The sequence below is a fragment of the Rhinopithecus roxellana genome, chromosome 16, assembly GCF_007565055.1.
Source record: "Rhinopithecus roxellana isolate Shanxi Qingling chromosome 16, ASM756505v1, whole genome shotgun sequence".
Classification (NCBI taxonomy): domain Eukaryota; kingdom Metazoa; phylum Chordata; class Mammalia; order Primates; family Cercopithecidae; genus Rhinopithecus; species Rhinopithecus roxellana.
The window spans coordinates 110,336,527-110,352,993 of NC_044564.1; the positions used below are offsets into that span (position 1 = coordinate 110,336,527).

At 36.8% G+C, this 16,467-nt stretch overlaps 1 protein-coding gene across 3 annotated transcripts in view; it reads right to left on the minus strand.

Moving 5' to 3' along the window:
- Positions 1–16,467, minus strand: part of TMEM245 (transmembrane protein 245) — a 103,090-nt gene that overhangs the window by 52,230 nt on the left and 34,393 nt on the right. For 2 of the 3 annotated variants that reach the window (XM_030919416.1, XM_010365592.1), the window contains exons 7-9: positions 15,372–15,395; positions 10,173–10,277; positions 3,225–3,307 (exon numbers count right to left, since the gene is read on the minus strand). In XM_030919416.1, coding sequence (XP_030775276.1) covers positions 3,225–3,307; positions 10,173–10,277; positions 15,372–15,395 — 212 coding nt within the window. The remainder of the gene's footprint in view (positions 1–3,224; positions 3,308–10,172; positions 10,278–15,371; positions 15,396–16,467) is intronic. The other variant, XM_030919415.1, reaches the window with a different exon arrangement.

Here is a 16,467-nt window from a genome sequence, read left to right on the forward strand (position 1 = left end):
TAATCACCAACTAAGCCCTCAAGACCTTATAAATCTGTCCCTCCTGTTCACCTCCACTGAAACTGTCTACAGTTCAGGGCTCTGTCACTTCTTATCCGGTTTACTCTAGAAGCTTTTAATTTGTCTCAAAGGCTCACATCTTGTATACCTTCAATCTTTTCTCCACAAAGCAGCTGAAAAGCCTGTTCTAGAATGAAATCTGATGATTCTACTTCTCTTCTTATATCCTTAATCAAAACAATAAACATATCTATCACTCCCCAAAATTTCCTTGCACCTGTATATATGTCCTCCCTAGAGCTCCACCCCAATCCACAGGCAACCATTAATCTTACTGTCACTACAGATTAGTCCGCATTTCCTAGAACTTTAAATAAATGAAATCGTACCATTCGGATTTTTTGCACAAATTTTTTCACTCAGCATACTTTTTTGTTGTTTTTTTGAGACAGAATCTTACTCTATTGCCCAGGCTAGAGTGCAGTGGCACAATCTTGGCTCACTGCAACCGCCATCTCCCAAGTTCAAATGATTCACGTGTGTCAGCCTCCCAAGTAGCTGGGATTATAGGTGTGTACCACCACACCCAGTTCATTTTTGTACTTTTAGTAGGGACGGGGTTTCACCACATTGGCCACGCCGGTCTCAAACTCCTGACCTCAGGTAATCAGACCTCCTCGGCCTCCCAAAGTGCTGGGATTACAGGCATGAGCCACCGCACCCGGCCAGCATATTTATTTTGAGAGTCATCCAAGTTGGTATATGTATCATTAGTCCATTTTTTTCCCAATGCTGAGTAATATTTCACTGCATAAATATACCACAATTTATATTTCAAAAGAAACACAATTCTTTTACGAAGATTCAAATAGGCCAGGTGCAGTGGCTCATGCCTATAATCCCGGCACTTTGGGAGGCTGAGGAGAGAAGATCACTTGAGCCCAGGAGTTCAAGACCAGCCTAGGAAACATGGTGAAACCCCTACAAAAGATATAAAAATTAGCCGAGTATAGTGGCTCATGCCTGTAGTCCCAGCTACTCAGGAGACTCAAGTGCGAGGATTGATTGAGCCCAGGATATCAAGCCTGCAGTGAGACACGACTGTGCCACTGTACTCCAGCCTGGGTGACAGAGCAAGACCCTGTCTCAAAAAAAAAAAAAAAAAAAAAAAATCAAGTATTATTCTAAATCAAGTTCAAGTAATATCCTAGGCAGGTTTTATAGAAAATAATAAAGTAGAGGCAAAGGAAAAAATCAAGTTAAATCTCAACTTATAAGCCTAAAACTGGCAGAATATTTCCTGACTTATGACTGTGTTGAGGTTAATAAAAGGCAGGTCATACAATGTGTCATCAAGTTGTTATGTGGATAACACAGCTCTGCTGAGCATCCCCCACAAAAACTGAAAATCCTTCTTCCCGAAGCCAAATTAAACACGTACACAGAGATCCTATAAAACAGAAGCTGGCAAATTTTTCTGTAAAGGACCAGAGAGTAAATATTTTAGGCTCTGCAGAACATATACTCTTGGCCACAGCTTCTCAACTCTGTTTGTCCTTGAAACCACAAAACAGCCGGAGAATATATGTAAACGAGTAGACACAGGTATGTTCCACTAAAACTTTATTTACAAAAGTGTTGGGAAAAAGGCTTGTGGGGTGCCATAAAAATATGGGACAGTAAGTTGTGGAAAGCCACAATAGGCCTCTGAGGAGGAAAGCCTGCTAATTGCCATAATGTTCCCATACTCAGAGCGAGACCTGCTCTCTTCTCTGTAAACACTGTGTTCAAGGAGAAAGACACTCCTTTGAAATACTGGAATGTGGACAGACGTGCAGGCTCCTAGTTATGCCCCACTAGCTACTCTCCAGTAAGTTTCCTAGTTATGCCCCACTAGCTACTCTCCAGTAAGTTAAAGATATGCTGTTTGAGCACAAAGGAGATTCATTTAAACTGCTATTGCTATAGATTACACTTACGACGTATTGCCTCCCTTTCACCGTTTCACCCTGAACATCTGTTTCTTAGATCTAAGTGACTATTAAATAGTGTGGAGACCAGAGCTCGGTGCCTTTTGCAGCCTCCATTACACAACTGGCCCCTGACTCCCACCTTTATGAACTCTTAACCTGTCTCTTCTCATTTCTTTGTCACCACCGGACTTCAGGTACCCTATGGGTGGTGTTGAGGCTGGTTCCCAACACAAAAGGAGGTGGATGAATTTGGCCCTAGGCCATAGTTCACCTATCCTTCCTCAAAAATAATACAATATGGGAATATGTCAAGAATTATAAAACGGGGCGTGGTGGTATACACCTGTAGTCCCAGCTACTCCAGAGGCTAAAGCAGGAGAACTGCTTGAGCCCAGGAGTTCAAGATCAGCCTGGACAACATGGTGAGACCTCATTTCTTAAAAATAAATAAATAAATAACATAAATTTAAAAATTATATAGAAAGTTGAGGAGTTGCAGCTTGCACGTTATAGTGGAAACTTTCCTTCAGTTGATCGGGAGCAGTGGTTATAAATGACTCTGCCACTGGGGGATTATTATCTCAAGTTCCTTACCCTTTGATCTTGTTTCCTCCTGTGTAAAATGGGGATAATCTCTTCAATCTATCTCACACAGTCACTGTGAGGAACGAATGACATAAGATAGATGAAAGTGGCTGGGCGCAGTGGCTCACGCCTGTAATCCCAGCACTTTGGGAGGCCGAGGTGGGCAGATCATGAGGTCAGGCGATCAAGACCATGTTGGCTAACATGGTGAAACCCCATCTCTACTAAAAATACAAAAAATTAGCCGGGCGTGGTGGCAGGTGCCTACAGTCCCAGCTACTTGGGAGGCTGAGGCAGGAGAATGGTGTGAACCCAGGAGATCGCGCCACTGCACTCCAGCTTGGACAACAGAGCAAGACTCTGTCTCAAAAAAAAAAAAAAAAAAAAAAAGATGACAGTGCTTTGTAAATTATAAACATGCTGTAAACCTCAATTATAAAACATAAAGTATCATTTACCATAAATTTTACCTAAAATCCTGAGCACTTTCCTCCCACCCTCTGTATTATATGCCATTCTTCTGCAAAAATGACAATATTTGTCAAAGCTCTGGCAAACCCTATCTTTTATCTTCTAATGCAGCTGCATCAATGAAGGTCATTTCATACAAACAGATGCTGAAATTAGGTTATTCATCTCTCTTCTTTTTCAAAACAATATTCTTACTTTGCCCACTCAGGATGATTTGCTAGAGTTTCATTAATCAAATTACTTGTGACTTCAATCATGTGTACACTCTCTTGATGTACCTGTATTACGGATAAAGAGAAAAGAATCTTAGTAAAAAAAAACCCAATTTAACATTTATTTTTCGACTCTATTATTGGAACAATGCTTTGAGAGCCAAATAAATACACATCTTTGCTTTAATTAATTTAGAAACATGCACCTCAAAGTTACTATACATTATATCTAATGATGCACCCTATGGGAAATAAAAAGTACATGCTAGCTCCCTGTTCAACAAATGACTTAAGAAAAAAATACATAGATATGTTCGAATACTTGACACATATATGTGCATACATTTCATTCACATGAATATATTGTATACATGTGTTTGTATATCTATGTAAGCAATACCAGCACTTTGTGAGCTAACAGGTTCGTCATGTAGTGTGAGACAAACAGGCAAATAAGGAACTAAGGGTTTTTTTGGGTTTTTTTTCAGCCCGATTCTCGCTCTGTCATCCAGGCTGGCTGGAGTGCAGTGGCACGATCTCAGCTCACTGCAACCTCCACCTCCCAGGTTCAAGCGATTCCCATGCCTCAGCCTCCTGAGTAGCTGAGATTATAGGCACTTGCCACTATGCCTGTCTAATTTTGTATTTTTAGTAGAAACAAGGTTTTGCCATGTTGACCAGGCTGGTCTTGAACTCCTGACCTCAAGCAATCCACCCACCTTGGCCTCCCAAAGTGCTGGGATTACAGGTGTGAACCACCACACCCAGCTGCAACTAAGTAAGGTTTCTGGGTAAAAAAAGCCAACAGAAGCTGCACCTCTGAATTTACCTTGCCCAATAACCAACAAAATGAGGGGGATAAAATGGGAATTAACCAGTTGAAAAAAATTTTTTTTCACCCAGGACATCCAAACAAGGAAAGAAACATAATCTGATACAATTTGGAACTCAGCCATCAGGTAAAGAAACAAAACATTTTGGAGCACAACAGAGAGGCGTAACAGCTCACTCCTAAACTGACCCATCACCCAGGAGCCACACAGGTGAGCTGACAAATATATTACAACTCACTGGTAACCGGGAGAAAAGAAGCCACATCCTTATCCTTTTCTGATGACAGAGGGAAAGAAAGTGTAATGAGGGAGAAAAGAACAAATCAGAGGAAAGAGATCAAAGTCCCCCACCCACACCCACCCCTCATCTCCGTCCCTTTCTGCAGTGAAAGTTCCACAGAATGCAAGGAATTGAGCCATACAGTACAAAGATTGATGGTATTTTTCCATGGGCATGGGTATGAGATTAACCAAGTAGCAAAATCACTAGGGCAAGTCACATACCAACCCAGAACAGACCAGAGTCTAGATATCCTAACAAAGATACATAGCCAGCTAAGCCATCAAGTGATACCACTTCCAATTCTATCAGGCCCCAGAAAAGTAGGAAGAACACAAAATACAAACTGTACCAAGAAGGGGAAAAGAAACTGATTTCAGACACAATGAAGAGATAATCAACTCAGGTGCAATGCCTAAAATACAGCCAGAATGAATAAGGCCTGACACGTTCTTGTGAGGACTTAGGTTAGCATTTTGTGGGATATGGAAAACGAGATGGCTGTAAACTAGGGGATATAATCTTACTTAGATGTTTAAAGTAACTTTGGACGCTGTGTTGAAAACACACTAAATGAGGCTAAGGAACAATTCAAGAAAGAACAGGGATAGCTTTGAGCAGGGCAGTAGCGGTACTGAAAAAGAAGTGATTCGATTTGAGAGCTATCTTACATTAACCAACTGTTGGATGTTAAACGGGTTTTACATTCCCGAAATAAACCTCACATAGATGCATTTTCCTTTTTACATATTGCAGGATTTAATCTGTTAACGTTTTGTTAAGAATTTTTGTGTCTATTTATAAGGGATATTGGTCTGCAGTTTCCCTTCTGTAAATGCCTTTGACTTTGGTTATCTGGGCAATACTAGCCTCATAAAATGAGCTGGCGTTACTTCTTTGCTAACTGAACAACATTGTGTAGAACAGGCAGTATTTCTTCACTACATGTTTGATAAAACTCAACAGTGAAACCATCTGGGCCTGAGTGTTTCTTGGTAGGAAGATTTTCAAACACTAATTCAATTTCTTGTCCTCATATTGGGCTACAATTTTTCTACTTCTTCTTCAGTCTGTTCCATTCCTTCTCTACAAGGAATTTCTCCATTTAATGTTATCAAACTTGTTGGCATAAAGTTGTTCACAATATTCCCTTATCTTTTTAAGATCCATGAGATATGCAGAGATGTTTCCTCTTTTGTACTTGATATTGATAATTTGTATCTTCTTTCCTTTTTTCTTCATCAGTCTGGCTAAAAATTTGTCAATTTTATTGGTGTTTTTCAAAGAACCAGCTTTTGAGTTAAAATGTTTACTATTGTTTCTCCATTTCAAATTTCCTTGATCTGCACTCGACCCTTATTATTTCCTTCCTTTCACTTACTTTGGATTAATTTGCTATTATTTGCTAGCTTCTGAAGGTGGAAACTTAGGTCACTGATTTTCCTTTTTCAAATATAAGCATTTAATGCCATAAATTTCCAACAAGACACTGCTTCAGCTTCATCCCACAACTTCTGATACACAACGGCTTTTCTTCCATTTTAAAATCTTCTAATTTCCTTCGAAATTTATTCGATTCACAGGTTTAGAAGTATGTTGCTTAATTTCTAAATATTTGGACATTTCCTAAATTTCTATTACTGATTTCTAATTTTAATTGTGTCAGGAAATGCTTCATTTTTTCTTTTTTTGTTTAAGACAGTCATCTCGCTCTGTCACTCAGCCTGGAGTGCACTGGTGCAATCACGGCTCACTGCAGCCTCCACCTCCCAGGCTCAAGCAATCTTCCCACCTCAACCTCCTAAGTAGCTGGGACTACAGGCATGTACCACGATGCCCACCTAATTTTTTAAACATAAGGGTCTCCTTATGCTGCCCAGGCTGGTCTCAAACTCCTGGGCTCAAGCAATCCTCCTGCCTCAGCCTCCCAGGTAGCTGAGATAACAGGTGTGTACCACTGTGCCTTGCCTAATACTTCCAAATGTACGGAACATATTGTTTATTCTGGTGAGTATCCCATGTTTTCTTGAAAAGAACGTAATTTCTAATTGTTAATTAGGTCAAGTTGACTGACTGCATTTTTTGGTGTGTGTTTTGTTTTTGTTTTTGCTTTCTTTTGAGACAAACTCTCGCCTGTCATCCAGACTGAGGTGCAGTGACACGATCACAGCTCACTGCAGCCTCAACCTCCCGGGATCAAGCAATCCTCCCACCTCAGCCTCTCAAGTAGCTGGGACTATAGGCTTAAGCCAACAAGCCCAACTAATTTTTTCTATTCTTTGTAGAGATGGGATTTTGTCATGTTGCCTAGGTTGGTCTTAAAACTCCTGGAGTCAAGGGATCCACCTGCCTCATCTTCCCAAAGTCCTGGGATTACAGGCATAAGCCACCACACCCAGCCGACTGACAGGATTTTAAAAGGCTTCTAAATATCCTTATGATTTTCTAACTACTTAGTCCCTCAATTATTGCAAGGAGTATTGAATCCTGAACTATAATCATATATTTATTTCTCCTCTTAATTCTGAATGTTTGATTTCATGTATTTTAGAGCTCCGCTGTTAGGAGTATATACATTTATAACTGTTATCTTATGGTAATATTAACTCTTATCCATATGAAAAGTCCTTAATTTGCCTCTAGTAGTATTTCTTTTTGACAATCTATTTTGTCTGATAATATATAATCAACTGCACGTATTTTCTGTGGACAGTTTGCAGTATATGTTTTTTAATATTTTTACTATCAACCTTCCTGTGACTTTGAATTTAAAGTGTGTCTCTAACAGATACCAAAAGCAAGTTGGAACTTGCATTTTATATTCAGTCTGACAATCTCTGCTTTTTGACTGTTTAGTTGCTTCTCATGTAACCTAAGTATTGTCATGACCAGGTTTAGGTCTGCTGTTTTGCTATTTGCTTTCTATTTGTCCCATCTCTATTGGTCCTCTGTTCTTCCTGCACTGCCTTTTGTGTTCAACAAATTTTAGTATACCATTTTAGTTCCCCTAATCCTTAGGCTATTTATTGCCTGCTGTTTAACTTATCTAAATCTTATCTCAGCTTTTATCACAACCTACTTCCAGTTAATATTGACTTATATCCAGGCAAATATTTTAAGAACTTCACACCAGTACAGTTCCACTTTCCAGCCCTCTTCTTTGTGCTATGGTTTTATATATGCATAACTCATCTATATATGTTATAAAGGCCACTAGAGTGTTTCTATTTTTCTTTAAATAGTCATATTTGTTTAAATAAATTAAAAGAAGACAGGGGAAAATATAACCCACATATTTTCCAAGTGCTTTCATTCCTTTCTTTGGATCCAGATTATTTCTGGAGTCATTTATCTTCACCCCAAAGGAATTCTGTTAGCTTTCCATATAAGTGCAGGTCTGCTATCAAAAAATTCAGTATCTGTTTATCTAGAAATGTTTTCATTTTGCCTTTACTTTGGAACAACAGTTTCACTGACTATAAAAGTATTGTTTGACAGAGATTTCTCTCCATGACTTTAAATATGTTACTCCAATGTCTTTTAGTCTTTGCTGTTTATTAAGAGAATTAAGTCACTAAATGTATTGTTCCCCTGTTTGTGATGTGTAATTTTTCTCTTGCTTCCTTCCAGATTTTCTTTTTATCTTTGTCTTTCGGCAGTTTGACTATGATGTAGCTAGGTATGGTTTTGTGTTTGCATATGCTTATTCTACTGAAGGTTTGTTGAACTTCTTGGATCTGTTAATGTTTTTCACCAAACATGGGAAATTTTTTGGCAATATCTCTTCAAATAATTTTTTCTACCTTTTTCTCTTCCTCTTCTCATCTTCTGGGATGCCTATTACATGTCTGCTAGAACGTTTGATATTGCCCCACAGGTGTCTGAAGCTCTGCTCATCTCCAACTGGACCTGACACCAAAAGCACAGGCAACAAAGGCAAAAACTGACAAATGAAGCTACACTAAACCTAAACACATCTGTGCATCAAAGAACACTTCCTTCAAGAAAAGCTGCAGGTTTTGCTGCCCATGTGAGAATGCCACCTGTTTTTACCTATAAAGAAAAGGTATCTGTTTTTACTAGCTACAGTAGCAGCTTTTCATCAATGAAAGATCTCCTGGTTGCCTACCTGGTCATTTTCTAATGCTTTTAAATGGTGTTTTTAATAATTTCATGCTGTTTTATTCTTGATTTCTGTGGAAAGGAATTACCTGACATCCTCAACCTGCTATTATCCCAGGACATATTAGTAAAGAGGAGCCAAAAAGGATTTTCTGGCAAACTAGATGTGGATACAAAACAAAGACAGTAGTCAAAGATGACCCTGAGACTCTTCATTTGAGCAAGCAGAAGAATGGAGTTGTCACCGAAGACTATGAGAAGAACAGACAAGTGGAGGAAGGTCTGGAATTCAGTCTCTGACTGAATTTGAGATGTCTATTAAACATTCAAGTAGACATTGTCATGAATGTTTCAGAGAACGACAGCTTTCTTGGCCGGGAGAATGAATTAGATAACCCATAAGGTTCCTTCAAAAGCTCAGTTTGGATGAATTCTACACCCAGAAAGAAATGGTTCAGTAATACTTGTTATCAAAGTTTACAGAAGCAAAAGCTCACTGAAGCAGGGGATGAACAAAGAAAAAAGACTTAAAAGATAAAACTGAGATGGCCAGGCAAAAGATGCTATGCAAAGGGACAAAGAAGGAAAAGTAGAATAGAAGTGTAGGAGAGAGGAGAAAGGGAAATGAAAGACCACACTAATGAAAGCTTTCTCTAATGAAGAACTGGAATGTAAGATTACACAGTAGCAGGCTTAAGCAAAATATGACAAAAACAAAGCCTCTAAATAAGTCTGCACAGTATATATACAAAACTACACATAATTAATACCCAAAGAACAGACAGGAACTATACATAGACTGAAACAGAAGTACAAGAAGAGGAGGCTTTCAGAACCAAATGATAAGATAGCTTGAGGGTGTACTGAAGCTGACACTAAGAATAGGACTTCCAAGCGGAGATGCCACTTAAGAAATAATGCAGTTCTTTAGCAAACTGGTTAATTAGATTATCAATTATAGTTACCAACAGGTCTCTATGGGACTAAAGGAATAAAAAAAAATTTGGATCCATGATTTCACATAAGCTTCACCAATTCCTTGAAAACAATATACCAAAATCTGGGTTGTGGAGTTTGATATGGTTCAGATAAAATAAAGATTAAAAGGTACTATAAAAGTGGGAGGAAAAAAACTTGTCAGACTTGATAAGCCTAAAAAAAAAAGTAAGAGGTATCACTATAAAGATAACATTTTAGGTGTGCTTTACAGAATAATTTTCTTTGATGAGATGGAAATGGGGAAAGGAACTGTAAGCTGGAAGGACCTGGGAAGTGAGAAATAAAGGTGCTATGGTATATATCAGAAGAAGGATCAATGAGACAAGGATGGAATGTGCTAATCAGCAAATTCTGATCTAGTGAAGAGTGCTAACCAGATTAGAATTCATGAGACCAGATCCTAATTCTCCTATTAAAAAAAAAAAAAGAAAGCACCACTTGTTCTTCATTATCTCATTTTTTTATATTTCCTCCCAAGGGTTTTGAAAAAATAAAAATGCATGTAAAAGAGGTCTGAAAAGAAAAATACTAGGCAAATTCATGGCAAAATTAGTAATATACAAATCATAAATCCTTTAGCTAGTGTACATACTTATAAGTTAACATTTTTCCGTGCTGCTTCTGCTAGCTTTTTATCCAGACTACAATTCTAACAATTAAGGGTTTATTAATGAGAATAATAATTATTGTACTCTACCTTTGCAGTCAGGAGTAGGGCTAAAAGAAGAGTTCCTATCACTAACAAAAATATGATGAAAATGCTAATTATTTTATCTAACATCTTCTCCAACCAGATGATCATCTGCACAAAAATGAAAAAGAGAATTACTTATCTTTAAAGTAGAACTTTAAAAATACATATACTCAATTATCAAAGACAAAACAGGATCTTCAGCATGGCAAAGCAAATTATGGCATAATAATTAAAGCAATAAAAGCTTTAAGCGACTTTAAAAACTTCACAGTACTCATTACTGCTGTTGTTATATAGTTTATTACTGTCATAGCTAAGAAAAAGGCAGTCGATTTCAACATAACCTATATCTATGTTCAAATTCTCAAACTGTAGGATATCTATGTTTCAAATCGTAATTTATAACCTGGTAAGGATTCTAAACAAAATATTGACAATCCATTAGCTGACCTAAAATCTCATGAAGCTGTATCATCAGTTTAACAAATATGCACGACTTTAGCAAAAGTATGCCTCTTATAATACAGGCATAGCCTAAAAAACACAGATAAAATTGGAGCAAATTAAAAGAGGAGTTGCATATTCAAAATATTTTTTCCATTTGATATCATTAGAATTACAAAAGCAGTAATAAAGAAAATCGAATGTTAAGGCAATGATAAAATAACAAAGATAAGTTGCCCAAGGAGCTAGGGGTTGGGAGGTGAATGCACAATCAAGGAGGGGCACAAAACAGGCTTCAGGTTAATTTGTTTTACTAAGGAGGGAGTTGCCGATAGATAAATGGGTATTCTTTACATCTTTTTATGTTTGAAATATTTCATAATACATAATAAAATGCTTTTCAAAATCTGATATTCTACTTAAGTTTCTATTATTCAGAAAACATAAGCTTTATGACATGATTGTAATTGATATAAATTAATCAATATAGTAGCTGTTCCTTAATCAATAATTAAAATTGTGCTTTCCCTAAATGCTATCTGACATTGTCTTGCTATAACTTCCCTCATCTTTCACAACCACAAATAATCCTACATTTTAAACAACTTGTGTTTTCAGAATATATACTTGATAGATTGCTAGAATTCCTTTCATGCAAAGCTACCATCTAACATCTCAAAACTACATTTAACTAGATTAATAACTGCTGAAACACCACAATGCACCGCTCAACCCCAACATGAGCAACAGCATTGCTAAATAAGTTATTCTTAATTTAGATCTGATTTATGCTCTCCAAACAGTGAATTAAACATCCAAAAGCAAAGAATGTTGGTTGAAAAAACAACATGACTGCTGCAATATTTACTTTCACTCGACATTTATAAGCTTGTTCCCCCCTTATCTGTTTTTCATCAAGGACACTGTCACTAAGAGATCAACGCTAAAGTGAACTCAAAGATAAAAAGTTAATCTTTAATCTTGACAATTACAGCTTCAAACAGAAGAGTTAATTTTCAGTGCATGCTACCAAAGCATCAAAGACAATGCAGACTAAAAAAAAGGAATAACAGGTTTCTAAGATATGGAAGGTCAGATGTCATATTCCGAAGTTAAATTCTAAAATCAATGAAACCGAAAACTTTCACAATTAGAAACCAACTGAAAAACTAGTTTCCGAGGCAGCTTCCTGAGGAAAGAGCTAGGTTTGTATCACTCCTCTTTGTATCTCCAAAATCTAAGTGCTTAGCATGTGGTAAGCATTCAATTACTACGTGTTTGAATAAGCAAGCATAAATAAAGTAATTTCAAAATTAAGACTATATTTTTAACCACAAATTACAATTTCTGAAAATAATGTAGGAGCCTCTATTTTTTTCAGAAAAGTCATATCCTGAAATGTATTTTTAAATGTAAATGATATTCTATTTAGAAACATGTTTGAGTATTTTTAACATGTAAAACGTAAAATATTCAAAAACATATTATGTACATTGACATTACAATATCAAATTTTTTAGTTTTAAGTTAAGGTAAAATTTTTCTAACACAAGCCATAAAGGTAGAAAAAAATTCACAGTCACCTAAATAAAAATGTATATCCAAGGGATGACAGTGAGGGTTGGATGTTTCATTAAAATTTAAAATAAACAAAATTATTTAAGATGCTCAAAAAAGAAGCTAAGAAGTTGTTTTCATCACATGTGGCCAGTTAAGTTAGCTGAGAACAGGACAAGAAACAGAGACTAAGACTGATTCAAGAATAAAAGGAAACAGAGAGAATAAAAGGAAACAGAGTCAAGAGGAAAAAAAATGGGGATGGGGGGAGTTGGTACATAAAACTAAGGACCAAAAGAGGAAAAAAAGCAAAGAGGATAAAAAACTTAGGAGGAAAAGATGAACCAACTCCCTGAAAGACTGAATAGTACAAGACTCACAAAGAAACAGCAACTCGGAGAGAGGAAGAGAAACATAAAGAGAGGAAGCAATGGAGAAGGGGACCAAACGCCAGAGGTGCTATCTCATGAGGCTGATCCTGTCCCACGTCCTGCTTTGGGCAAAGGAAACCAATCCACCTGCCCTCGCATGGAAATTACCAACTCTCTAAATGTTCCCAATCTTTCCATGCTGAAAGACTGAGAAGTGACTTTAATTTTTTAAGTTTATTTTTCAAAAAGAGAAGAGAAATAATTTTAAAATGACATTCTGAATGTTTCAAATTAGAATGAAGGGCATGCGTTTTTTTAAATTTAGAGATGTCAGTAAATTTATAGTTACACCAAAAGGTATTCTAAAACTTTTACACTAACTGCCCTTATTTATCAAGCTATTAAGAGAGTATTCCACTACTGAGTTTTTCTTCTCTTTCATTATTCTGGGCCTACAGATGTTTCGTTTTGCTTTGTTTTTAAACAAAATTTCACTTGAGTTTTAGTGCAAATAATCAATACCAAGAAATAAAACAAGGCCAAGTGCAGTGGCTCACGCCTATAATCCTAACACTTTGGGAGGCTGAGGCAGGCTGATCACTTGAGCTAAGGAGTTCAAGACCAGCCTGGGCAACATAGCAAAACCCCGTCTCTACTAAAAATACCAAAACAAAAAACAAAAAAAAAAAACCACCAGGCATGGTGGTGCACACCTGTGGTCCCAGCTACTTAGGAGGCTGACGTGGGAAGACTGCTTGAGCCTGGGATGTAGAAGTTGTAGTGAGTCAAGATCACGTCACTGCACTCCAGCCTGGGTGACACAGCGAGATCCTGTCTCAAATTTAAAAACAAAAAAACAAAAAAGGAAAAGAACTAAAACAAATAACTCTGGGTTACATTTCAATTAACCTATGTGTGCTCTCTCACCCTCTCTTCTCTCGAATTGGTTTCCTAATTCACTCCACTTGAAATTTCTACATACCAAAATTACCCAGTGCTGCAATTTTCTGACTTTGAGATGTGATGTAATATAATAAAATAGTTCTCAACTTATGTATGTCCTTTCTTGGAATATACTCACTCAAAATCTCAAGCAGTTACTCTATCTTTACACCAGTGCTTTACTATGTTACATGGAATCATCAAAGGAAAGAAAAAAGGTACTTGATCTTAGAGATCTTTGAAAATTAACTCAATGATTCAGTTATGAATTAAGCTCATGAATTAGGTAACCTAGCTCATTTAGTCCACTGAAGGTTAAATCAAATTTAATCCAATGAATTTAGTTCTCCTTTCCCCATCTCTTGAGGGCAATTTCATTTCAATATAACACAAATTGAAGAAAAGTACGAAACCACCTACTTTGATCGCTTGAGCCCAGGAGTTCACAGTTGCAGTGAGCTTTCATTGTGCCACTGCACTTCAGCCTGAGCAACAGAGCAAGACCCTGTCTCTAAAAGACAATTAAAACAAATAAAAATTTTTTAGAAACCACCTTCTTTGGTCAAAATTTTAAAATGTGACTTATATTTGCACATCATTTGCCAAGGATTGAACTTGCTTACCCATACTAGTTTTTAGGGAATGGAGATATATATACAACCATGTGAGACTGTGGGAGTGTTTATTTTACACAATGCTTCTTTTCAACCCAAGTTTAAAACTTTAGGCATTGTCAAGTCTCCCCTCTCCTCCATTTCAACAGAAAAAAATGAAATCCTAACCCATCCAAAAGTCTCATTTTGATCTATTTTCAAGAAGTACCACATCTTTCTTAAGGCCTGATATAATATTTCCACAAAAGACATATATATATATATGTATGTATATATATATATGTATATGTATATGTGTATATATATATATGTAGTTTTATTATGTTTAAACACAACATATATAAATCATGTCATCTCTTACTATCTGTCCTAGAGATTCATTGAAATTATTATTATTTTTTTAAGAAACAGGGTCTTGCTGTCACCCAGGCTGGAGTGCAATGGCGCAATTATTGGTCACTGCAACCTTGAATTCCTGGGCTCAAACAACCCTCCTGCCTCAGTCTCCTGGGTAGTTAGAACTACAAGTGTGTGCCACTATGCCTGGCTATTTGATTCATTAAAATTAATTCAAACATTACAATATGTGGACTATATGTCAAGGTAGAACATTCCTAATATATCTGGATTAGCCTTTACTGAAGTTATTAAAACTGAATTATAATGCCATGCCAATCATGTGAAGTATTTACCACAGATACAACCTCATACCTTGGAGAAAACACAAAATTCAATGTCACAGGTCATGACTACAATCTAAGTTAAAAATAAATTCTGAAATACTAGTTATTTTTAAAAAGACAATATATAAAATTATCTGCCAAGGAAACCATACAAATAATTCACAGATTTGTCTTTTTTAAAAATTCCTGTGTCTTTTATAGAAAAAGTAGCAAACAGAGAGTTCTCTCTTGCCCTTACAATAACTATTGCCTAATGTGTTTTCACACATCAAAGGAGACTAGAATGTCAGGCTGAGCCACATTTACATAACTGAAAAGGAATGAAAATCATTTACAGTGCACAAAAGGACTAGGAGACAGAATTTCTTACACTTGAGCAAGGAGATGCCATCCATATCATAGACAGCCTTTGCTGAGTTTTTAGCAAATTATATTGTGATAGTATTCATGCTTCACGACCTTCCATAGCTTATAATTAAAACTTGAAAACAAAAACTTAGTTTGACACATGGACAGAAACAGAGTGAGAAAGGCGATACGGGGGCATTACAGAATCCAATAGTAAAAACCAACATCTGGGTGTTCATTTACCTTCTTATTTAGCCAGTGCCAGAGCTTGAGGATAGTGGGTAAGGTGAGAAAGAGAAGATAAGAACAGTGGAATATCATTAGAGAATGCAATCACAGTATGAAAAGAAAAGAAAAGGAAAGCATGAGAAGGTGACTGTCCCAGACAAAGGAAAAACTAGGGATGGAAAATCTAGCACAACAAAGTTTTAAAATCAAGAGAATGTAGTATTCCTTTAAGATATATAATGATTGAAATGATAACCACATCTTTGTTGGGAATCCAACAATTAAAAATACATAAAATAACCTGCATGCCCATAGGCTTAGTGTCTCCATGCCTTTGCACTGCTCCGTCTGCTTGCCCTTCTGGTCATGTCTACCTACGAAACTCCCACCTGTGCTTCAAAACTTGCTCCAGTATCATTTCCTCTGCTGCCCTTCCCTTTCTCATGACCCTATTAACAGTGAGTCATTTCTTGCTCAGTGCTGCCACTGTATTCTGTACACACTTTTCCTACACAAATTCCTAATACTTACATAGAGCTTACTGTGTACCAGGCAATGATCTAGGGATTTTACATATATTACCTCATTTAACCCTTACCACCACTCTAGGAGGTAGGTTCTATTGTACCTATTTTACTGGTATGGAAACCAACGCACAGAAAGGTTAGGAAACTTTATGGATTCATAGTCCATGCTCTTTAACCACTAAGGCTCCAAATCTAACCACCATCTCTGAATTTTTATGAATTGCTGTCTTTCCCCAATAAACAAGGCTTCTGTATCTGGTTTTCCATGATTCATCTGATTTTCCATAGGACTTAATACAGTATCTGACACATGGGAATTACTCCAAAAATATTCACTAAACTGAGCCACTGCCTAGCTACATAATTTTAGGCAAATCGCTTAACCTCTCTGGATTTCAATTTGGTCCTAATATAATAAGGGAATTGAATCAGAAGATCCATTTCTCCCATTTTTATGAGGAAAAAATACTTACACAAGCCTTATTTAAAGTAAACCCATCTTATCCTTGTGTAAACCATAATTTTAAACGTTAAACTTTCATCATAGAATTAGATATTAAACGTGTTATCAACAGTTACAATAT